Source organism: Aquarana catesbeiana, linkage group LG02, assembly GCF_042186555.1.
Source record: "Aquarana catesbeiana isolate 2022-GZ linkage group LG02, ASM4218655v1, whole genome shotgun sequence".
Classification (NCBI taxonomy): domain Eukaryota; kingdom Metazoa; phylum Chordata; class Amphibia; order Anura; family Ranidae; genus Aquarana; species Aquarana catesbeiana.
In genome coordinates, this window is record NC_133325.1 from 218,989,790 (window position 1) to 219,014,963 (window position 25,174).

Below are 25,174 nucleotides of genomic sequence, written 5' to 3' on the forward strand. Positions count from 1 at the left end.
GTCAAGTATGATTGCCCATCTTGGATTTTTTCTTATCACTGCGCTTGTGTGATGTCTTGTTCCAGTCCAAGGATGGCCAGGTTGGTGGATGTGGTTTTGCAGATTCTGGCGTGTTTTCTGGGACTATCTTCCATTCCTTTAGGATTTGCAGCCCTTCTTGAATAGTGTTGATGAAGGTGGTGGAGCCATCATGGGAAATCTTTAAGGTGGCAGGTTATTTCCACTGATAACCTATATCATGGTTGTGTAAGGCCTTGGTTATAGAAATCAGATTTTTATGCCTTTGTAGGGTATGTGCAGAGAGGTCCAGAAGAACCTGTATAGAAGCAGCACATTTTGGGAGTTGCATTTTTTTACGGCAATGCTAGGAGTACCGTTTCTTTCCCTTGAAAGTAGTGCATTCTGAGGAGGATGTCTCGTGGAACCTCTTCTGGAAGGAACAATGGTTTAGGGATTCTGTGGATCCTGTCGACCGTGAGGTCGGCCTGTGACAGTGACGGTGCTGGTGCTTGGAAGAGGTTCATAGTGGGGAAGTTGTGATGGCTGCATGGACTCAGGGACCCCTCTAATCTTCAGGTTGTTGCATCTGGAGCGATCCTCCATTTCCGCAACTTTAGACTTTAGCCATGTGATTTCTTCCTTATGGGCTGAGGGACTTTGACTATATCTTTATAGGATTTTAAGCATGTGCCCATAGTCTCCTCTAAGTGGTTCACCCTATCTCCCAGATCTTGAACATCCACTGCGTATTTCTTAAAACAAGGGAACATATCAGCTTGTAGTGAAGAGCGGAGGGATAGAAGCATGTCTTCCATGACAATGTCAGACCTTGCTGCCCCACTGTGGGAAAGGAGGCAAAAAGGTCAGAGGTCACAATGCTTGGTGTTGTAGAGGGGCCACATACCTCCATGCAGGGTCCCTCTGTCTCATCTGTGTCCGATTTTTGCCTTGGGTGGGACTTAACAAGGCTGCGGGTATCAGGGGATACAGATAAACTGTGTCCTCCTCTGTCTCCCTATCCGCCTGAGGGAATATGAAGGAGGCTGCGCTAGAAGTCCGCCAGCGGCCACAAGATGCCATTTTGTGATGGCTCCTTTTTAATCGGAGCAAAGAATCCAGATAGTTTGCGGAGCTGCGGCTCATCTCTCCTTCTGAGGAACATCCCGTGAGCCAGGAGCCAGGTAAAGGCACCTGTGGCTATACACACTGCGCTGGGGCTCGTGGATGGGTCGTAATTTTGGGCAGCAGGACGGAGCTGGATTCCTAAGTGGCCATCTTAGCCTGTGGTCGCCATGCCCTCCTCAGACATGGAACTTTTGGAATGCTTTGAATACCACAGTGAAAGGGATAACACTATTTTACAACCTGTTGCAATCTAAACTTGGTCTTTAATAAACCCAAACCCTTATGCAAATAGGAAACTGAATTAAAGTTGAGCACTTCTCACCAATAATGGCAAAAGGCTATTCTCCATAACCTCATGTTTTCCAAATGCTCTACATATTGGGAAATGGCTCAGAAAATCCACCTAAGGTGGTATCTCACTCCTTACATGATGTCTACATTTTCAGGAGGGTCTTCTAATCTCTGCTGAAGAGGCTGTGGCCATGTCGGCACTCTAAGCCATATGCTATGGTACTGCCCCCCACAGCTTCTGGAATGCGGTGGCAAGATTGTTCTCCAAAATCTCAGTTATTATCCTTCAGCTTAACCTTTTGATGGCAGTATTGAGTGTAGATGTGGAGAAAATTCCCTTTACGAGAGCTATCTTTATGCAGGTGATGTTTGCAGCATGACTAACTCTGCTGCATAAGTGGAAGTCCCCATTGGCCCCAAAGTGGGGGAGGTGGTCAATCAGTTGAAAGATTCACATAGCTACGAAAAAGGTCCTCTCCTACTTCACCATCTCACTTAAGCGTGTAACCTCAAACGGATATCCTCGGACCCAAACAGATCACTTTCATGGACCGATGGAGATACAAACAGTTACAACAATTCTTCCGTTCTCTACCTCGCCCAATCCGAAATACACAAGATTTAACACCGATTGAATATATGTTCTTCAATAAAGATCCTCCTCTCCACTGTATTTCACAGATTTATAAAGCTCTCGTCCAGCTTCATAACCCCTCATATCTGGAATTCCTCAACAAATGGGAGTCCGACCTTAGCTCTCACCTTTCTGATGATCAGAGATAAAATATTACAGCTTACTCATGTATCTTCAATCCCCTCTAAGTCGGCTGAAATGAACTACAAGCTGTTGGCAAGATGACACTATACCCCAGCTAAACTGCACAATATGTTCCCCTCCAGTTCCCCTCTGTGTTGGAGGAATTGAGGGAACACAGCTTTTCACGCTCACATCTGGTGGTCGTGTCCGGTAATTCAACCCTTCCGGGCAAATGTCATTCATCTCGTTAATTGAATAATGGGTTCTTTTTTACCCATGGATTATACTCCTGCACAACACTATGGACCCAGTAAGTTCTTATAAGCGCTCCCTCACTCCATAATTGTAGAACGCCACCAAAGCCCTCATTCCTGCCATCTGGGGCCAACCTTCTGCTCCTTCACTGAAAACTTGGATACAGGCAGTGGAAAACACCTGCCTCATGGAAGAACTTACTCTTATAGCCAGAGACAACCTTAAACGTTACACTGTAGCATGGGCCCAGTGGGCTGAATTTAAAAGTTCCTTGTGGTACAAGGACATTATGTTTATGTCCCCTGAAGGCTCACAGCCAACCATTTCCTCCAAACCATTTGGTTTTGAGATATGTGCATCATTTCCTGTTTACAATGCCTTCTGGGAAGGGGCGGCAACTTCCTCTGAAACTGCCGTTGCTATGGAAACCTGACCTGAAACCTATTACACTGCTTGTGCTGCACTGAGCATGTGTGAGATCTGCAAGGATGAGATCCAGGAAGAAATACAGTCTGGCTTCAGATGTCCACACTTAAGATGGCCACGGCCTGCTGTAGGTTTATAAAATAACAAACTACTGCTATAAACTAACAAAACAGACCTTAGTTTACAGACTAACTTTGCTAGAATACATTAAGCTTGTGTATTATAGGGGTATTTTTATTTAAAAAGTATAATTCCGGCCGGAACACCACTTTAAGTTTCACAATAGGTGGGCTGTATGGGAACAATTTTGCAACAAGAACACGTTACTGGCTAGTACACTGTCCCATCTTTTGACCCTGGAAATATACTCCAGTTTAAGAGCAACCTTTACCTATATTGCGATCATAAGGTAGTTCTAATATTGATATGATATAAAGAAGCAACCGGTGTTGCACCTTGTTCACATTGCCTTATTGTTTCTACTGAACATGTTGAGTTTTACCCATAAATATGAATAACTAATTATTTATCCTTTTTTTTCCTGTTTAAACAATTTGAATGTACAATTCAACTTTGACTTGCTTGTTATGCATATTTTTTTCAAACTAATAAAAATGTATTACATTAAAATGAAGAAATAGTTCAGTTTAGAAAAATAGCATAGAATGACGCTAGATTATCTCAAGGAGTGATGCGTAAGGTAATCACACTGTGTGTAATATATTACACACACACACAGTATATATGAATCTCACAATGTAGATTTTTTTGGTTTTTTAACTATACTTACATAATAATGCTAATGTACCATGAGTTGTACCTATAATAACTGTTAACAGACGTTCCAGGGACTGGAACTCAGAATCATTTCTTGTGCTTCTCCAGAGTAAAAAAAAAAAAAAGTAGACAAAAACTGTGCTGCATGGAAAACCTGTGCTGCATGTTTTATCAATTTAATCCTGCGTATGATGTAGGCTCTAAAGTGATGGTAAATGCAAATAAAAAAACTAAATAAAAGGAAATAGAATGAAAAAAAACAAAAAACAGTTTTGACAGGTACCTAGCTCCCACTTCCGCCTGCACCGCCTAGACATTTCCTCCTCTCCCCCTGTCTCCCTGCAATCTTCTGGGACATGTCACAGGTCCCAGAAGATTGCTCGACCATTCAGCATAGTGCAGCGCGACTCACGCATGCGCAGTGCGTACTTGGCTGTGAAGTCACAAGCCGGGTGCCCACACTAGTGATGCCAGTGAGAGGCAGGGGAGAGAACCGAGACTTTTAATAAACTGAAAAACAAGTGGAAATTCGCTTTAGGATAAAAAATGTTTAGGCTTTATAACCACTTTAAGAAAGTCATGGTTCTAGATGGTGAGTCAGACCTAAATAACAAAGGCTGTAGACTGACTCTACAGCAAAAAAAAATCTATATAAGTATTTTGTATGAATAATGGCACAGGCCACAATGATCAATCTTGCTTCACAGTACATACCTCTACTTGCTTTTTCTACAGTTTGGATATCTTCCACAAATATTAATACATCAGGAAATTTCTTCTCACACAGTTCAGCCAAGAAATGGATAAGTGTTGTCTTCTGATCAACAGATTTAGTATCTTTCATCTACAGGAGGGGAAAAAAAAAACAAAAAAATAAATTAAATAATCCTGTGACAGAAATTGCAACAAGTGCATTTGTGTTTAATCAAATCAAGACTGGAAACTTTCACCCCCTTCTGGCCCAGGCCCTTTTTCAGCTTTCAGTGCTGTTTGAAGGACAATTACTCAGTCATGTAACACTGTGCCCAAATTACATTTTTATCTTTATTTTTTGAGACAGATAGAGCTGCACAAAGGTTTTTTTTTTTTTTTAACCACTTTAAAACCAGGACTTTGCTAGAAATATACTTAGAACCCCCAAACATTTTATATATATATATTTTTTTTAGCAGAGACCGTTGACTTTTTTTTTTCATTTTTTTTTGTTTTTTGGGGGAAAAAAATACATTTTAATTAACTTTAATGCAAAAAAAACCCAAAAAAATATAACCCAAATTTTTTGGAAAATAAAAGATGTTGTTACGCTGAGTAAATAGATACCCAACATGTCACGCTTTATATTGTGCATGCTCATGCAATGGCTTTCAAACTTAAAGGAGACGCTTACATTTTTTTTTTACAGAGGGGAGTGTTCAGCTGGCGCAGTGGATGGCGGCTTTCTGAGTGAGCTCTGCTGACTCCCCGGATGTTAAACGACTTCAAAGCAACATTCAGGTCGATCATCTGCTTACTCTGACCAGGGATCCCTCCTCCACTCAATCTGCACCATGTTAAGACATCTGAAGACACCCCTGCAGCTTCAAAAGCTCACAGACTTCTTCCCAGCCAGGGGACTTGGCTGCAGCCAAGATGGCACTGGTGGCGCTTGGAGCGGCTCCCTTGCTCTCACACCAGCACCAGATTTGTTGTATCTGAAAAATAGGGCACAAGCACCACACCGACTTACTCATAGTTCATGCAGCCGGCGCGGGGAAGAAACAAAGATGGCGTGAGGAAAATGGCCGTTCTCCTTCACAGTCACCAGCAGATGCAGAGCAGGAGACCCTGGAAGCTATGGAGGAGCCCCTGCACAAAGCCCCTGTCAGCGGCTAATGGTTTATCTCAGCCCTCTAACTGCTATATCAGCAGGATAGCTGTTTTTTTTGAAGTACAGCAGATTTACTGGCAAGATGACCTGGTGAAAATAAGGAGAAAAAATAAATGTGCTAAAAAAAAAAATGCTGCAATATAAAAAATGTTTGCATTTGGGTTTAATAAAGCTTTAACCACTTGCCTACTGTGCATGTATACCTCCTTTATGCCCAGGCCAATTTTCAGTGCTATCGCAGTTTGAATGACAATTGCAACACCATACCCACAAGAGATTTTTATCATTTTTTTTCACACAAAAAGAGCTTTCTTTTGGTGGTATTTAATCACTACTGGGGTTTTCATTTTTTGATAAACAAAATGCCTATCAGTGTGCTGATGAGGTAGCACTGAAGAGCACTGATAGGCAGTACTGATGATGAGGCACTGATGGGCAGCACTGATAGGTGGCACTTGTGGGCACATATGAGGCAGCAGAGGCTCTCCATGTTCAGGACCGATGCCCCTCTGAAAGAAGCCAGTGATCAGCTTTTTTTTTTCCTCACGCTATCATCATGAGTAAAAAAAAATAGCCGATTACCGGCTCTGTTTACATTACATGATCAGCTGTCTTTTCTGTTTTTTTATGGGCTCTCTGCCCCTGACTAGTTACACCACACTGTTTCTGTTGATCATACTGTTTTTACATTTCACACAGATTGGAGCTGTTCCCTGGAGTGTGGTGTTCTCCGCCTTGGCTGCCTGCAGTTTGACGCCCCCCCCCCCCCCCCAGCTCCCGGGGGGGATATGTCCCGGCCTTCATTTACCGGCAGGCTTTAGCATTATATGACCTTTTTTTTAGAGCTGTGAAGTAAGTAATTTGGGGTGTTTGGGTTTTTTCCTTCCCTTGCATCCTTGTTCAATTCATTGAGGTAATTTTGGATATATATTATTTATAGACATGAATTCTGCAATTGCTTCTGAAAAAATGGAACAAATTCACGAAACGCGTTAAGCTTATTAATGCAGTTTTTTACTTAATCATATTTGTATATTACAATGTTCCTTGGATTTTAAGCTTGTGCAATAATGTATATTGTTTATATGTATTTTATGCCCATCAGCTCGTCATACCTGCTATGCACCAGGTCCAATGCATTTTTATTAATAAAACTTCTTCGATCATGTAATGTACTTGTTTTTTGCTCTCACACATCTCATTCAAAGTCCCAAATTTTCCCTTTCTTCTAAATCAATGTGCCTTCTTGTCCCATGCAGCAAGAATGTTAAGTTGCAATAGTCTAGAGTGGGACTAGGCATATGGAATAAACTTGGAGTGTAAAATCTGAATATGGGTGTGGAGAGTCAGGAATTTGTCTTGACAAAATGAAACCCTGGACTACCTGTATATAGTAGGAAATCTATGAGATAATTAGTGTAAACTATTCAAGGGGTACCATCATCAGAAATGTACCAACTATAAGAATATAACAGAATATGGAAAAAGGAAATCAATGCCCCAATAAGTTAAAAACAAATGTCAGACTGCAAAAAAGAATAAGACAAACCCAAATAAATTCTTCAAATAGATCAAAGGTAAAAAGGTCAGGTCTGAGCATGTAGGGTAGTGGTTCTCAACTCCTGTCCTTGCAACCCACAAACAGGTCTGGTTTGCAAGATAACTGAAATACATCACAGGTGATATAATTTGCTGCTCAGTGATTGCAGTATTCTAGTCTGCATATCCCCAAGGTAATACTTAACCATTTCAGCCCCGGAAGGATTTACCCCCTTCCCGACCAGAGCACTTTTTCCAATTTGGCAGTGCGTCGCTTTAACTGCTAATTGCGTGGTCATGCAATGCTGTACCCAAACGAAATTTGCGTCCTTTTCTTCCCACAAATAGAGCTTTCTTTTGATGGTATTTGATCACCTCTACCGTTTTTATTTTTTGCGCTATAAACGGAAAAAGACCGAAAATTTGGAAAAAAAATGATATTTTCTAATTTTTGTTATAAAAAAAATCCAATAAACTCAATTTTAGTCATACATTTAGGCCAAAATGTATTCGGCCACGTGCCTTTGGTAAAAAAAATGTCAATAAGCGTATATTTATTGGTTTGCGCAAAAGTTATAGCGTCTACAAGCTAATTTACACAGCTTTTAGTTTATGACTGCCTATGTCATTTCTTGAGATGACCCCATTTTGGAAAGTAGACACCCCAAGGAAATTACTGAGAGGCATGTTGAGCCCATTGAATATTATTTTTTTTTGTCCCAAGTGATTGAATAATGACAAAAAAAAAAAAAAAATTACAAAAAGTTGTCACTAAATGATATATTGCTCACACAGGCCATGGGCATATGTGGAATTGCACCCCAAAATACATTCAGCTGCTTCTCCCGAGTACGGGGATACCACATGTGTGGGACTTTTTGGGAGCCTAGCCGCGTACGGGACCCCGAAAACCAATCTCTGCCTTCAGGATTTCTAAGTGTGTAAATTTTTGAATTCACTCTTCACTGCCTATCACAGTTTCGGAGGCTATGGAATGCCCAGGTGGCACAAACCCCCCCCCCCCCCAAATGACCCCATTTTGGAAAGTAGACACTCCATGCTATTTGCTGAGAGGCATGGTGCGTATTTTGCAGCTCTCATTTGTTTTTGAAAATGAAGAAAGACAAGAAAAAACATTTTTTTTTTCTTTTTTCAATTTTCAAAACTTTGTGACAAAAAGTGAGGTTTGCAAAATACTCACTATACCTCTCAGCAAATAGCTTAGGGTGTCTACTTTCCAAAATGGGGTCATTTGGGGGGGGGTTTGTGCTACCTGGGCATTCCATTGCCTCCGAAACTGTGATAGGCAGTGAAGAGTGAAATCAAAAATGTACGCCCTTAGAAAGCCTGAAGGCGGTGCTTGGATTTCGGGGTCCCGTACGCGGCTAGGCTCCCAAAAAGTCTCACACGTGTGGTATCCCCGTACTCAGGAGAAGCAACAGAATGTATTTTGGGGTGTAATTTCACATATTCCCATGGCATGTTTGAGCAATATATCATTTAGTGACAACTTTGTGCAAAAAAAAAAAAAAAAATTGTCTCTTTCCCGCAACTTGTGTCACAATATAAAATATTCCATGGACTCGCCATGCCTCTCAGCAAATAGCTTGGGGTGTCTACTTTCCAAAATGGGGTCATTTGGGGGGGGGGGTTGAACTGTCCTGGCATTTTATGCACAACATTTAGAAGCTTATGTCACACATCACCCACTCTTCTAACCACTTGAAGACAAAGCCCTTTCTGACACTTTTTGTTTACATGAAAATTTTTTTTTCTTTTTTGCAAGAAAATTACTTTGAACCCCCAAACATTATATATTTTTTTAAAGCAAATGCCCTACAGATTAAAATGGTGGGTGTTTCATTTTTTTTTCACACAGTATTTGCGCAGCGATTTTTCAAACGCATTTTTTGGGGAAAAAACACACTTTTTGTAAATGTTAATGCACTAAAACACACTATATTGCCCAAATGTTTGATGAAATAAAAAAGATGATCTTAGGCCGAGTAAATGGATACCAAACATGACATGCTTTAAAATTGCGCACAAACGTGCAGTGGCAACAAAATAAATACATTTTTAAAAGCCTTTACAGGTTACCACTTTAGATTTACAGAGGAGGTCTACTGCTAAAATTATTGCCCTCGATCTGACCTTCGCGGTGATACCTCACATGCATGGTGCAATTGCTGTTTACATTTGACGCCAAACCAACTCTTGCATTCGCCTTAGCGCGAGAGCAGGGGGGGGACAGGGGTGCTTTTTTTTTTTTCTTTATTATTTTTTTGCTTTTTTATCTTATTTTTAAACTGTTCCTTTAATTTTTTTTTTTTTTTAATCATTTTTATTGTTATCTCAGGGAATGTAAATATCCCCTATGATAGCAATAGGTAGTGACAGGCACTCTTTTTTGAAAAAAGTGGGGTCTATTAGACCTTAGATCTCTCCTCTGCCCTCAAAGCATCTGACCACACCAAGATTGGTGTGATAAAATGCTTTCCTAATTTCCCAATGACGCTGTTTACATCCGGCGAAATCTAAGTCATGAAATGCTCGTAGCTTCCGGTTTCTTAGGCCATAGAGATGTTTGGAGCCACTCTGGTCTCTGATCAGCTCTATGGTCAGCTGGCTGAATCACCGGCTGCATTCTCAGGTTCCCTGTTGAGACAGGAGAGCCAGAGAAAAACACGGAAGACGGTTGGGGGGGGGCATTCCCTCCCACTGCTTGTAAAAGCAGTCTAGAGGCTAATTAGCCGCTAGGATTGCTTTTACATGAAAGATGACCGCTGGCTGAAAAGAATGATACCAAGATGATACCTAAACCTGCAGGCATCATTCTGGTATAACCACTCAAAGTTGTGAATGGTGTACCTGAAGACAAAAAAATGGTTAACAATAAAACACAGTAAACGGTAAAGTATAAAAAATTGCATACCTGAAAAGCAAACATGATAAAACATAATAACAATAAAACATTGCAGAAAAGAATACAGTAAAAAAGAGCAGAACAATAGATAGAGAATAGAGAGAGAGAGAACAATAAAACGACAACTATTTTTTTTTTTAATTTTATATATAAATATATTTTTTTTTTTTACACTTTTTTTTGTAACTAACTTTTATAACTGTAACCGGTTCCAGGTTCGGGTCTCTCAAAATGCGATGGCATCTTGGGAGACCCTGTGAAAGTGTGCCTAGTTTGTGCAATGCTGTACCCTACGCTAATACTCAACTAGTGCATGATAGCGTTCAAAACATTCACCAATGCAAAGACCAGGATTGTCAGGACAGGAGGGACAATAATAGCGGGTGTCACTTCACCAAGGCTTTTAACTCTTTATCTTCATCTCCCCAAGCTAATAAAGACATTCTTGAAGCCCACATAATGCTCATACCTAAACCAGGCAAAGATGTCACAATAGAATCCAACTACCGACCCATATGCCTCTTAAATGTGGACATGAAACTTTACGCTAAAGTCCTTGCCAATTGCATACTGCCCCTACTCCCCAGACTGATCTCTTTGGATCAGGTAGGATTTATCCCTGGACGGGAAGCCAGGGATAATACCATAAAGGCTATCAACATTCACCACTGGCTCACAACTACCTCCAAATAGGGCTTTTTCCTTTCCCTCGACGCAAAGAAAGCATTTGACAGAGTAGCATGGGACTACATGTCGGCCACATTACAGGCTATGGGATTTCCTGCAGATTTACTTCAATTGATAATGGCACTATATTCTACTCCCACAGCCAGAATCAGAGTCAACAGGCACCTGTCGAACAGCTTCTCCATCTCAAACGGCACACGTCAGGGATGCCCCATCTCCCCCCTCCTTTTTGTGCTCACTCTGGAACCTCTGTTACGCAAAATAAGGACTAACCCAGACATTAAAGGCATTGACATCCAAAACAAACACTGCAAAATTGCAGCATACAGGGGCAATATTCTTCTCTTCCTCTCTGATCCCATAACCACCATTCCTAATCTGCCTAGGTACTTCGCCCTCTTCAACTCGATTTCTAACCTACAAATACATTTTGCAAAATAAAAAAGCCCTAAACATCTCTCTCCCTTCAATCTTGGTCTCACAATGTCAGACAAACTTCCCTTTTGGATGGGAACCACGCGCCTTTACGTACCAAGGTATCCAAATCCCTGCAAAACTATCTGAACTTTACGATAGGAATTACTTATTTATAGTCAAATCTATCCAGCAGGACCTCCACAAATGGAATTCGGGGCACTTTTCATGGTTTGGCCGAATAGCTATCTTAAAAATGAACGTTCTGCCCAGGATCCTATACCTCATTCAGACAGTCCCAATCAAACTCCACCTATCTTTCTTTACGAATTACAGACGACTATGCAGAAATTTCATTTGGGCTTCCAACTCTCCGAAACTAAGCTGGGAAAAAATGACCCTCCCCAAGTCGAAAGGAGGGCTAGGACTCCCTGATATACACAGATATCACTGGTCCTGTCACCTTACCAGAATATTTGAATGGCATATTACAGACCTACTAAAGACTGGATTACGATCGAGGAATCCATTGCGCAAGTACCACTTTCCCACTTACCTCGGATTGACTTCAAATCAATCCCCAAGGCAAACTCTACACACCCACTTACAGGCCCCATGCTACTTGCATTTGTAAAGCAGCATGTAACATGCTGGAGCTGAGCCCTCACCAGGTCCAATGACCCCACTAGATCCAAACCCTGACTTCCTTCCTGGTTTCTCGGAGGGTAACATATCTCACCCACACTCCGAACCGCCACTCAGAGCACAACACTTTTTTCAAAACAATGACCTCAACACATACGCTACCCTATCCTCTCGTTTCCCAGAACGTAATATTCCCTTCTACAAATTCTTACAAGTTAGACACTTCTTGAATAGCGCTGATCCTCTTACACAATGGTCTAGAGACTACACCCCCTTTGAAGCACTCTGTGCCTGGACGGAACCACAGAGATACTTAATTTCATTGGTATACTCCCTCCTGTTCGATAAAAAGGATCCTAAATCCAACTCGGTCAGCCAAAGATGGGAAAGGGAACTTATTTTGGACCTATCCAAAGACGAATGGGAATGCATATATGATCACATTCATAAGGGATCCATTAACATCTCAGCACAGGAAAACAGCTATAAAAACTACTTGCGTTGGTACCGCACACCGGAGCGAATTCACACATACCACCCTAGTGTCTCCCTACTTTGTTGGAGATGTAACTCAACATTGGGCACCCTGCTCCATATTTGGTGGGATTTCCCACACATAAAACCATTCTGGAAGAAAGTCCACAATGCAATTACCCGAATCACTACTTATACCCCAGACTTTTCTCCAGCCCAATACCTGCTACATCGTACATCTATACCACACTCAGCGTATAAGAAATCCCTCAAACTACACCTCATCAATGCCGCTAAACAATGTATTCCTGTCCTGTGGAGAAGCACAAATCCCCCCAAAATTACCCACTGGCTGCAGCATGTAGAGAAAATAGCGGAAATGGAAAACTTAATCCACCAAGCTAAGGAGAACCCGACGAAATATCAGAAAACATGGGCCTGCTGGCTACACTTCCGAGATTCCTCGGATTTTCAAGATCTCTAACGCAACGCATAATTTAACCAAGTACTGGAAACAAATAAACATTCCTCACATACGATTTTCATCCTCTACAAAGATATAATCTCCGTCCCCCACACCTACCCTTTCTTACACATCCCTTATTTGACATGCTGCCCCCCCACACACACATTACGAGGAGAATATTTACTCCTACTCTAACTACTATACCAACCTTAACAGGTAGGGCCAACTTACAGGTATTATGTAGATGAACTCATATATCTTAAGGCCTATTGCTGAAGGCTTAATATACTAAACACTCATTACGGCTACAACCGCCCCCTCCCTTTCACAGTATGATCCCGTTTGGGGCGTTAGGGACCCAGGAAGGCTTGCTTTGGTTTACCAGACACTCATGTGTAAACAGTCCAAGGACTACCCTCCAAAACCTTATGACAGAGACACCACTGTTTACACTCAATTAGACCCGGCACGACAGATACTATGTGTAGAATATATTTAAAGTGTTTCTGTGCGTTGTTTGAGAAATGTGATATCTATTGATGCCTCTGCGGTCAAATGAATGACTACGTGTACCTGATGTAACGATTACAGCTCTGTTGTTCTTGTTTGTAAAAAAAAAAAAACATTTTAATATACAAACATAATACTATAGCCTTCTTTATACCGTACAATTGATTAAATACATTTAAAACCTCAACTAAAATACAACATCCTTAAAAGGTTGTATCGTATCCTAATGTTGAACAACCACATAATTGATTTTAAAAAGATCCCTATTATGTGGTCAAACAATATTAACTTTCCCAATTTAATTCAATCCATTTACCCATACTCCACACTTTGAATGTCAACAATTACTCAATTAGATCTGGTCTAAAAGTTGTTAATAAAACAATGTAGGTCTATGTCCTTGTTTAAACCGGGGGGGGGGGGGTTGGGCAAAGTATTAGGGCAATGTATCCACTGAGTCTCACTCTGAGATTTGCTTTTGCATGTCACTACCCCTATGGGATCCCTATTATGCTTTATCCTATCATAGGACACACTATGATGTGTGAATCCCTTTCGGATATTGTTAACATGTTCTCCTATTCAAGATTCAAACATCTTGTTGTTCTCCCTATGTATCTTAGCCCACATGGGCAAATTAGAATATAGGTCACAAATCTGGTTCTACAGGTAATCAATTCATTTATTTTATACTCCTTCCCGTCCAAGGATGTGAAAGTTTCAATCTTTCTTATTCTTTGAGGATTTGCATCTTCCACATGTAAAAAACCCATTTCTCCCTAAAAACGTTTTAGCCCTTTTAGGAGGGTCCAATACGTTTTTTGATATTATATTCCTCAATCAGGGGAGCTCTGTTGTATATAAATTGTGGTCTTTTAGGGAGTATTTTATTCAAGCAATTATCCCTCAGAAAAATAGGCCAATCATTTTTATCATCATCAGCAGCTTGTTTCTATGCTTTTATATTGCAAATAAAATCCTGTAATACATGTGATATCCTGAATTTCATTATTTTTACTTTTTGGTTACAGCAAGTCCCCTTTCCAACATGTTCACTTAATTTCTGACCTTTACTAGTTAGCTTTCGTTATATCCCTTTTCTTTAAACCTTTATATCAACTTGTCTGTTTGGGCTATGTAATCATTTGCATCATCACAATTCCTTTTAATTCGTACAAACTGGCCTTTAGGTATAGCTCTCACCTAACTGGGATGGTGGCAACTTTTAGTGAATATGTTGCCATTTTTATCAACTGTTTTGAAATATGTTTTAGTCTTAAGTTTATTATTATGTTTAAAGATTTCCAAACCTAGGAAACAGATCACTGCATGACTCCATTCCCCTGAGAGTTTAATCTCAGACAGGTTGTTATTTAAATGGCTAAGACATTCTACCAAGTCTTCTTGTTTACCCTCCCATACTTTCAAAATGGTCTATGAATCTCCAATAAAATTTAAGCTGGGGCCTACGTTGTAAAGATAAACTCCTCCTCCCATTTGTTTAAAAATATATTTGCCACTCTGGGCGCATATTAAGTCCCCATGGCCACACTCCTTATTTTGTTAAACTAAATTTTGGTGCCAGAAATAATTGTTACACATAGCCATAGATAGACCTTCCAAAAGGAACTCTCTGTGATTTCTTTAGGTCAGTCTGTCCTTCTAGGGCCCCTTTTAATGCTGCCATTGCATCGCTCTGTTTTATATATGTGTCTAAGGTCTCTACGTCCACTGTGGCCAATATAGTAGATTCCCCCATTTCAACATCTTGCAATGATACTATAGTGTCTTTAATATCCTTCAATAATGCTATCCCGTTGGCTGCCAGTGGCTGGAGAAATCTAAGTACTTCACAACCCTTGCATACAACAAATTGATGCGGCTGATGATCGGGCGACCTGGTGGTTTATCCCTATTTTTAGGGATTCTGGGTATTTGGTATATTACTGGTGTATGTGGAGCTTTAACATTAATATATCTAGCCTCTTTTTTTATCCAAAATTCCTTTATTTTTGTCTTTTTTTAATCCATTCCTCTACTCCTATTTTTAGTTTTGCCTTGGGATATCCTATTAAGTTTTTTATATGTTTTATGGTCCCCAACTAGTTTGTTCAGTATGATTATGAGGCAGATACAGGTTGCTCCAGGTCTCGGCATGTACATGTTGTGTCAAGGACAGAGATGGTAACCTTAAGCATAAGAGTAATATTATCAGTCTAGGGCTCCTGAGACACAAACTTGTACATAGACAGTTGCAGTTGTTGGCAAAATCTGAAGAAGAATGAAATTAAACACACTTGTGTCCCCCCGCTACCAAGAAGAAAATGTATCCATGAAGTCTGACACGGTTACAGAAAGTCCTCTCCCAGATAATGCAGAGAAAGGTATGAAACTTCGGGGAGGTTAGGAAAACCCCAAGGGGCATGAGAACTTTAGTAGGGGGCAACTGTCCAGGCAGTCAGCATCAGACTCTTGGGCAGAGGAATTACAAGCTGCCACAAAGCTGTAAGTGGATCAGGAGCTGCAGGCAGGGCTAGCCTGACCACTCACTTTGTACATATGATCCAAAATACTGCAAGTGTGTAAGAGTGCAGGTCTCAAAAGCGGTATTTACAACTAGCTTCAGAAGCAGAAGCAGGGGAGCTAATATGGCCAAGTGGATGGTGAGGCACATGCACAGGCTGTGCCAGAGCAGGATTCAGACTATTTTCACATCTTCCAATGGGCATAATAACTAAAGAGTCTTTAGGGCCGTTGTTCCACTACTGGGTGTTTTGCAGCCTAGGACCTATAAAGGGTACCCTGTGGCTAACTTACACTGTATGCTGAGTGTCTAGAGAGCACACCAAGCAAAGCCCAGTAACCCTAGAGTCACAATTCAGGCCAGCTCAGCATCTTCAACATAGCTGGGCCCGGGTACATCCTCCAAAGCTGCAGTGCCTTGCAAAAGTATTCACCCCCTTGGCATTTTTCATGTTTTGTTGCCTCACAATCTGGAATTAACATGGCTGGTTTGTGGATTTGCATCATTTAATTTACAGAACATGCCCACAACTTTGAAGATGTTTTCTTTTTCTTGTGAAGCAAACAACAAATAGGAAAAAATAACAGAAAAAGTCAATGTGCATAACTATTCACCCCCCCTAAAGTCACTACTTTGTAAAGCCACCTTTTGTGGCTATCACAGCTCCAAGTCGCTATGGATAAGTCTCTATGAGCTTGCCACATCTTACCACTGCGATTTTTGCCCATTCCTCCTTGCAAAACTGTTCCATTTCCTTCAAGTTGGTTGGTTTGCACTTGTGAACAGCAATCTAAGTCTGACCACAGATTTTCTATTGGATTGAGGTCTGGGCTTTGACTTGGCCATTCTAACACATTTACATGTTTCCCCTTAAACCACTCAAGTGTTGCTTTAGCAGTGTGTTTGGGGTCATTGTCCTGCTGGAAGGTGAACCTCTGTCCTAGCCTCACATCACACACAAAGTGGTACAGGTTTTACTCAAGAATATCTCTGTATTTAGCACCATCCATCTTTCTGTCAACTCTGAACAGTTTCCCAGTCCTGACTGCTGAAAAACATCCCCACAGCATGATGCTGCCTCCACCATGTTTCATTGTGGGGATGGTGTTTTCTATGGGTGATGTGATGGGTTTGCACCAGACATAGCGTTTTCTTTGATGGCCAAAAAGTTCAAGTTTAGTCTCATCAGACCAGGACATCTTCCTCCATACATTTTGGGAGTCTCCCACATGCCTTTTTGCAAACTCAAACACGTGCCGTTTTATTTTTTGTTGAAAGTAATGGCTTTCTTCTGGCCACTCTGCCATTAAGTCCAACTCTATAGAGCGTACAGCTTATTATCGTCTTATGTACAGATACTCCAGTCTCTGCCGTGGAACTCTGCAGCTCCTCAAGGGTTACCTTAGGTCTCTGTGCTGTCTCTCTGATTAATGCCCTCCTTGGTGTGCGGCCGTCTCTTGGCAGGTTTTCTGTTGTGACATATTCTTTCCATTTGGTTATGATAGATTTGATGGTGCTCCTAGGGATCACCAAAGATTTGGATTTTTTTTTATAACCTAACCCTGACTTGTACTTCTCAACAACATTGTCCCTTACTTGTTTGGAGAGTTCCTTGGTCTTCATGGCAGTGTTTGGTTAGTGGTGCCTCTTGCTTAGGTGTTGCAGCCTCCGGGGCCTTTCAGAAAGGTGTGTATATGTAATGGCAGATCATGTGACACTTAGACTGCACACAGGTGGACATAATTTCACTAATTATGTGACTTCTGAAGGTAATTGGTTGCACAAGAGCTTTTTATGGGCTTCATAACAAAGGGGGTGAATACATACTCACGTGCCAAATACCAGCTTTTTATTTCAGAAAAATAGTTTTATGTATATATTTTTCTAATTTTACTTCACCAACTTAGACTATTGGGTTCTGATCCATCACATATAAGATTAAAAATAAAAAAAATAAAAACATTGAACTAAAGGCTGTAATGTAACAAAATAGGGAAAAAGCCAAGGGGGAGAATACTTTTGCAAGGCACTGAATGCTGCGAACCAGCATACCTATGTAAAACTACAAGAAATGCGTTTTCTGGTTCTGCAGTAAGAGAAGGTGGGAGAGGGAAAGGGAGAGAGAGGAGGGGGGGGGGGAGATACATTCTTCCAAGAGACTAGCATACGATTGGAGAATGATTAAAGTGGGAGGAGTGACATCTGGCTAACAACTCTATTTACAGCTCTAATGTCCAAAGAGCTCTAGTGTCCAAACTCCTTTAGGCAGCATTATAGCCCTCTTATTAGAACAAAAACAGTATAACCCTCTTTTCTTCCCTAACAAACAATAATGAAAAGGCAATAAACGCATTAAGCATTAACGCAAAAAGCTACTTGAAGGGGGAAAAAAAAATATACAGAACAGCGGTTAGCTGAAAAGCAGCTATGTTCTTTCAAAAATCTTTCATAATATATATTGAGGGGTTCTAACAGAGGTGACCATACTTTTTTGTTAAGTGACACCTTCCAGCAGAACTCAAAGAAAAGCAAAATGCCTTTTTAGCAGCAGTAACACAGATAAAAGCATTTTTTTTCAACAGCCTGATAAAAATGAACAAATCTGCAACGCACAAAAGTTCAAATTATAATGAAGTGGATGGGTTTTTTACTGTGTGAAAATGCTGCCTTTTATATTTTAAGCTTGTGATGGACCATATCTATTGTGGGTCTGTTAATGAGGAAGATGTCAGCAATGGGCCACCAAGCATGTCATCCCACTGAGATAATATGTGTAGTGAAAAGATATATCTGTGTACATATAATATACAGTATCTCACAAAAGTGATTACACCCCTTACATTTTTGTAAATATTTTATTATATCTTTTCATGTGACAACACTGAAGAAATTACATTTTGCTACAATATAAAGTAGTTAGTGTACAGCATGTAAAACAGTGTAAATTTGCTGCCCCCTCAAAATGACTCAACACAGAGCCATTAATGTCTAAACAAAAATGAGTACAACCCCAAGTGAAAATGTCCAAATTGGGCCCAATTAGCCATTTTCCCTTTCCGGTGTCATGTGACTTGTTAGTGTTACAAGGTCTCAGGCGTGAATGGGGAGAAGGTGTGTTAGGTTTGGTGTTATCGCTCTCACTCTCTTATACTGCTCACTGGAAGTTCAACATAGCACCTCATGGCAAAGAACTCTCTGAGGATCTGAAAAAAAAAAAGAATTGTTGATCTACATAAAGATGGCCTAGGCTATAAAATGATTGCCAAGACCCTGAAACTAAGCTGCAAGACTATGCAGCGGTTTAACAGCACAATTTGCACTCAGAACAGGCCTCGCCATGGTCCACCAAAAAGGTTGAGTGCGCGTGCTCAGCGTCATATCGAGAGGTTGTCTTTGGGAAATAGATGTATGAGTACTGCCAGCATTGCTGCAGAGGTTGAAGGGGTGGGGGCTCAGCCTGTCAGTGCTCAGACCATACGCTGCACACTGCATCAAATTGGTCTGCATGGCTGTAGTCCCAGAAGGAAGCCTCTTTTAAAGATGATGCACAAGAAAGCCTGCAGTTTGCTGAACACAAGCAGACTAAGGACATGGATTACTGCAACCATGTCCCATGGTCTGTTGAGACCAAGATAAACTTATTTGGTTTAGATGGTGTCAAGCGTGCGTGGCAGCAACCAGGTGAGGAGTACAAAGACAAGTGTGTCTTGCCTACAGTCAAGCATTAATTTTATCCCTTGCATGGGTATCACTTCACATCATTTTATCTAGTGACAATATTGTTATTTATTATTATTTTCATTTTTATGAATACATAGTATTATCTACCTTTGTATAAACTCATTTGTTTACAAAAAACTTTTTATTATGATTCATGCATCAGGCCACAAGCCTTTCTGTTCCTTTTCTACATAGCATTCCGGACTTCCCCTAGTTGGCAGGGTATGCATAATCAGTCCACTACCAGGAAATACTACCATCTGTACTAGGGCCCTCCGCAGCAGCGCAGGAGAATATATTTTCTGTTTATACCTTTACAGCCAAGCATGGTGGTGGGCGTGTCATGGTCTGGGGCTGCATGAGTGCTGTCTGCACTAGGGAGCTTCAGGTCATTGAAGGAACCATGAAGGCCAACATGTACTGTGAGATTCTGAAGCAAAGCATGATCCCCCCTCCCTTTGGAGACTGGGCTGCAGGGTAGTATTCTAACATGACAATGACCGCAAACACGCCTCAAAGACGACCACTGCCTTGCTAAAGAAGATGAGGGTAAAGGTGATGGACTGGCCAAGCAGGTCTCCAGACCTAAACCCTATTGAGCATCTGTCGGGCATCCTCAAATGGAAGGTGGGCGAGCGCAAGGTCCCTAACATCCACCAGCTCCATGATGTCATCATGGAGGAGTGGAAGAGGACTCCAGTGACAACCTGTGAAGCTCTGGTGAACTCCATGCCCAAGAGGATCAAGGCAGTGCTGGAAAATAATGGTGGCCACACAGAATATTGACACTTTGGGTCAAATTTGGACAATTTCACTTAGGGGTGTACTCACTTTTGTTGCCAGCGGTTTAGACATTATAGCCTGTGTGTTGAGTTATTTTGAGGGGCCAGCTAATTTACACTGTTATACAAGCTGTGCACTCACTACTTTACATTGTAGCAAAGTGTAATTTCTTCAGTGTTGTCACATGAAAAGATATAATAAATTATTTACAGAATTTGTGAGATACTGTTATGGAGCCTGGCCAAGGTAGAAATGTGTATATATATATATATATATATATATATATATATATATAGAGAGATCTATATATGGATGTGTGTGTGTAAATATATATATATATATATATATATATATATATATATATATATATATATATATATATATAGTGTGTGTGTGTGTATGCGGTTGGTTAATGTTATCGCTTTTCTATACCTAGCTGTCTCTGATGTCACAATGCCGCATAAAAATAAAGATCCTCAACATACCACTAGGTAAGGGCTGCATCAAACAAGTAAGTTTCTTCATTTAAAAGAGCTTTTTTTGGGGCACATGGAAATATCCCTTTGTTCTTTTATTCCCACAGCCCGCACCAAGATTCATCTCGCAGATCTTCCCACAGAGATTCTGACGATAGCTCAAAAGGTCACAGAAGCTCTGGCCATTCGCACTCATCCTCTGCTCATGCTTCCCTTAGCAGTTGGAGGTCACCCAACGTACCTCAAGCAGGCATGACTCCCAGGGCAGGTCGACACATCCAGGGAAGAAGGCCTGCTGGGTCTGTGAGCCCTCCCGGGAAAATTGGCATGTAGTCAGTGCCTCCTGGAAGCCACAGTGGACAAGCAGGGGTCCATAGACTCAATTAAAGATCTGATCAAAGATTCCATCCGGGAATTAGCCCTATCCCAGGAGCAGTCAGTTCCACCTGTGGAGGAGAGAGCGGTGGAGACGCCTTTTCTCCGACCCAGTTCGGAGGCTAATTCAGAAGACGAATCAGTTACAGCCGAAGAGAATTCATCAACCTATGATTTCGCTTTAGTGGATCCATTTGTTATCGCAGTTAAAGATGCAATTCAGTGGGCGGAAGATCCGGAACCTCCGTCCAAAACTAAAAAATATTTTCCTCACCTGACAAAGAAAGTTTCAAACTTCCCTTTGATGGATGAAATTAAGGGGGTAGTTACGCATGAGTGGCGGAAAGTGGACAAGAGACCTGTCACCTACAATCGGTTTCTCAAACTTTACCCGCTGGTGGAGGCAGATGCACAGCTCTTTGATTCTGTTCCGACTGTGGACGCATCAGTCATGAGATTACCCAGAAACACAATGTTGCCTTTAGAAGATGCAGTCTCCTTCAGGGATCCCCTGGATCACAGGATCAACTCAGATCTTAAAAAAGTTTATCAGGCAACAGGGGGAGCCTGCAAACCAGCAGTGGCGCTGTCTTCAATCTCCAGAGCCACCAGAGAATGGTCAGATAATATCGAGACGGCTCAGGCGAGGTTTAGGTGCAGACGAAATCATTAAAGCACTGGATGAGATGAAGCTAGCCTCTGATTTTATGGTAGAAGCAGCCATCGATATCCTGAGGTGTTCCTCCGGGGCCATGCTGTACTCCATTACAGCCAGAAGGGTGTTATGGCTAAAACCATGGTCAGCGGACCCATCGTCAAAACAATCCTGGTGTTGCATTCCATATGATGGTAAGGCCCTGTTCGGCGAGAAAATGGATACAGCCATTACTAGAGTCACAGGTGGCAAGAGTGGCCTAATTCCCCAGGATAGGAATAGGAGAAGGAAATTCGATTCGCGACCAGTCACCCAGCAAAGATCTAGGGATGCCAGAACATACCGGCCCGGTAAGGCCCGGCATTTATGGAAATTCAGAAGCCGTCCTCCACCTTTTTCTTTCCAACCCACCAAGATTCCGACCTCCAAGGAAAAGAAGCAGGTTCTCTTTCAGTATATCCAAATACTTCTTCATCAACGGGCAGTTCTGCCAGTACCCGACTCGGAGAGACACTCAGGGTTCTATTCCCCAATCTTTTTAGTGCCCAAAAAATCAGGAGGTTGGAGACCCATACTGGATCTAAAGAGGTTAAACAATTACATTCAGGTAGAGCATTTCAAAATGGAATCCCTGAACACAGTCATCCTGTCAGTGCAACCAGGAGATTGGATGGTCTCTATAGATCTCCAAGATGCGTACCTTCACATCCCCATCCACCATCATTTCCAACCTTTTCTCAGGTTCAAAGTGGGCGATCTGCGCCTCCAGTTCCAATTCCTCCCATTTGGAATTTCATCAGCCCCCAGAACTTTTACCAAAGTTTTAGTGGCCATCCTTGCTCTCCTCTGGGAGAAAGGGGTTAGGGTCCTGCACTACTTACTACTTAGACGACATTCTAATCCTGTCACAACACAGAGGGACTCAATTGACGCCTACACAAAAAATGACATACCTGGAAGCCTTATTCAACACCCCGGAGAAGGCTGTGTCACTCCCACCAGAGAAGATCCAGATGTTGATACAGAAGGTGAAGCAGGCGTTAGGGAGCCGCTCCATGCCAGCATCAAACTGTCTGAGCCTCCTAGGGTCCCTTTCATCTTGCATACCAATGGTGAAATGGGCCAGGTGGCATCTGCGAGATTTCCAGATGGGTTTTCAGGCGCAGTGGAGAAGGAAGCACTTGGGACAATTAATAATCATCACCTTTTCCATGAAATCCATCTTCTGGTGCTGGACAAGATCACCCAACCTTCTAGTTCATCATTCCCTGGGGCCCATCTCATGGTACGTCCTTACATCGGATGCAAGTCAATTAGGATGGGGGGCACACTACCAGAACCACTAGTGCAAGGGAGATGGTGAATCAAGGCGGAAGGGATGATTTCCAACATGCTAGTGCTAAGGGCAGCATGGATTGCAATTTTACATTTAGCTCCTCTTCTCAAGGGCAAGTCCATACTGCTCCGGATGGACAACCGAGCAGCAGCGGCCTATGTTCAAAACCAAGGGGGACGCAGAGCAGGTCCCTAACCAGCGAGGTAGCCCCAATTATATCTTGAGCTGAGAACAATTTAGTCGATCTGTGGGTCGCTTACATTCTAGCCCCCGAGAATCAGCTAGCCGATCACCTTTCAAGGTCCTTCAGCAGCAACATCGAATAGTCACTGGATCCTCAAGTTTTCTGTTGGATATGCCAACAGTGGGGTACTCCCCAGATAGATTTTTTTGCTTCCCCGCTCAACGCGAAAACTCCTCTGTTTTTCACGAGATTCCCATCTACAAGGTCAGCAGGGGTGGATGCCCTAATCCAGCCCTGGAACTTCCAGAATGGGTATGCATTCCCTCCGGTTCCTCTGATACTGAGGTTCCTCCAGTGCCTAACATCGGAGAAAGTCACTATCCTGGCGGTCATCCCATACTGGCCGAGGAGACCGTGGTTTCCGCTCTTAGTCAAAATGGCTCTGTGCGACCCACTTCCGCTTCCCCACACGGACAACCTCCTATCTCAAGGCAACTTCTTTCACCCGCATCTGGAGATCCTGGACTTGAAGGCCTGGAAATTGAGCGGAAGAGACTGGGCGACTTAGGGTGCTCACATAAGGTTATCCAAACATTACTACAAGCCAGGACGTCATCTACCAATGCCACCTACTACAGGGTATGGAAAAAAATTCACCCAGCTGGCAGAATCCAGCAATTTGGATTCACTGGATCCTGGGGTACATAATATTTTACTCTTTCTGCAGTCACGCCTGGACTTAAGGTTCAGGTTTCGGCCTTATCAGCTTTACCAGACACACGCTGGGCACTAAATCCCCTCGTAGACCGTTTCCTGAAACTAGTCCTTAGGTTATGTCCTCCCAGGAAGACTCTTTACCCCAAATGGGATCTGACAGTTGTCCTCAACGCCTTAGCCAGCCCACCCTTAGCACCCACTGAAGAATGTGCATTGAAGGACATTACCTGGAAAACAACCTTTCTGATCGCCATCACATCAGGGCGCAGAGTGTCGGAAATTCAAGCTCTAGGCGCACAGGAACCCTACGTCACATTTTTCCCAGACAGGGTAGTTCTGCAGTCTATTCATTAGTTTGTCCCGAAGGTACCCTCAGTCTACCATCTCAATCAGGAATGGGTTCTCCCAGCCTTCGGAGAAGATCCAACCTCCTCAAAACTAGATGAATTGGATGTGGCCAGGTCCCTGAGGCGCTACTTGGAGCTGACACAACAATTCCGCAAGGATCAACGACTATTTGTTATTCCCAATGGCGCAAGGAAAGGAATGGCGGCCTCCAAGACGACCCTGGCCAGCTGGATCGTGAAACTAATCCAGAAAGTGCATTGGGCTAGTGGTCTCCCAATCCCAAATGCGGTAAATGCTCACTCAATGCGGGGAATGGCTTCTTCTTAGGCAGCTTTGGCTCGGGTCTCCCCTGAGACAATTTGCAATTTGGTCAACCTTCAACACCTTCATGTCCCACTATAGCCTAGATCCGGCGGTCCTCACTTCCTGAGACTTTGGGAAAAGGGCCTTAGAACTATCAGTTCTGTAAACCCATTAAAATTTATTATTGCACCCTGTGAGCGAGTTATTTACCATTGGTATGCTGCCATGGAGGCACCAGGAAAACTGAAAATTGAATACTCACCTTTCTGTAATTTTCCTTTCCTGGTGCCTACCCATGGCAGCATACACCCCCCCTTCAATATTCCTTAAGGTTCTGAAGACTAGTTACAAGAATACCTGAGGGGGGAGTAACTTTTTTTTATAGAGCTACGTGGTCCTGTGGGTTGGTCGAGGGTGGGGTAGGCACCCCGCCCTCGACCAACCATGGGTAGGCACCAGGAAAGGAAAATTTCGGAAAGGTGAGTATTCAATTTTTCGTTTTATATATATATATATATATATATATATATATATATATATATATATATATATATACACACACACACATTTTTTTTCTCTTTTCCCTCATTACCC

At 42.1% G+C, this 25,174-nt stretch overlaps 1 protein-coding gene across 1 annotated transcript in view; it reads right to left on the bottom strand.

Moving 5' to 3' along the window:
* DIAPH3 (diaphanous related formin 3) overlaps window positions 1-25,174 on the bottom strand; it is a 1,160,230-nt gene that overhangs the window by 551,672 nt on the left and 583,384 nt on the right. The window contains exon 23 of the mRNA XM_073614238.1: window positions 4,346-4,475. Within this exon, the coding sequence (XP_073470339.1) occupies window positions 4,346-4,475 (130 nt within the window). The remainder of the gene's footprint in view (window positions 1-4,345; window positions 4,476-25,174) is intronic.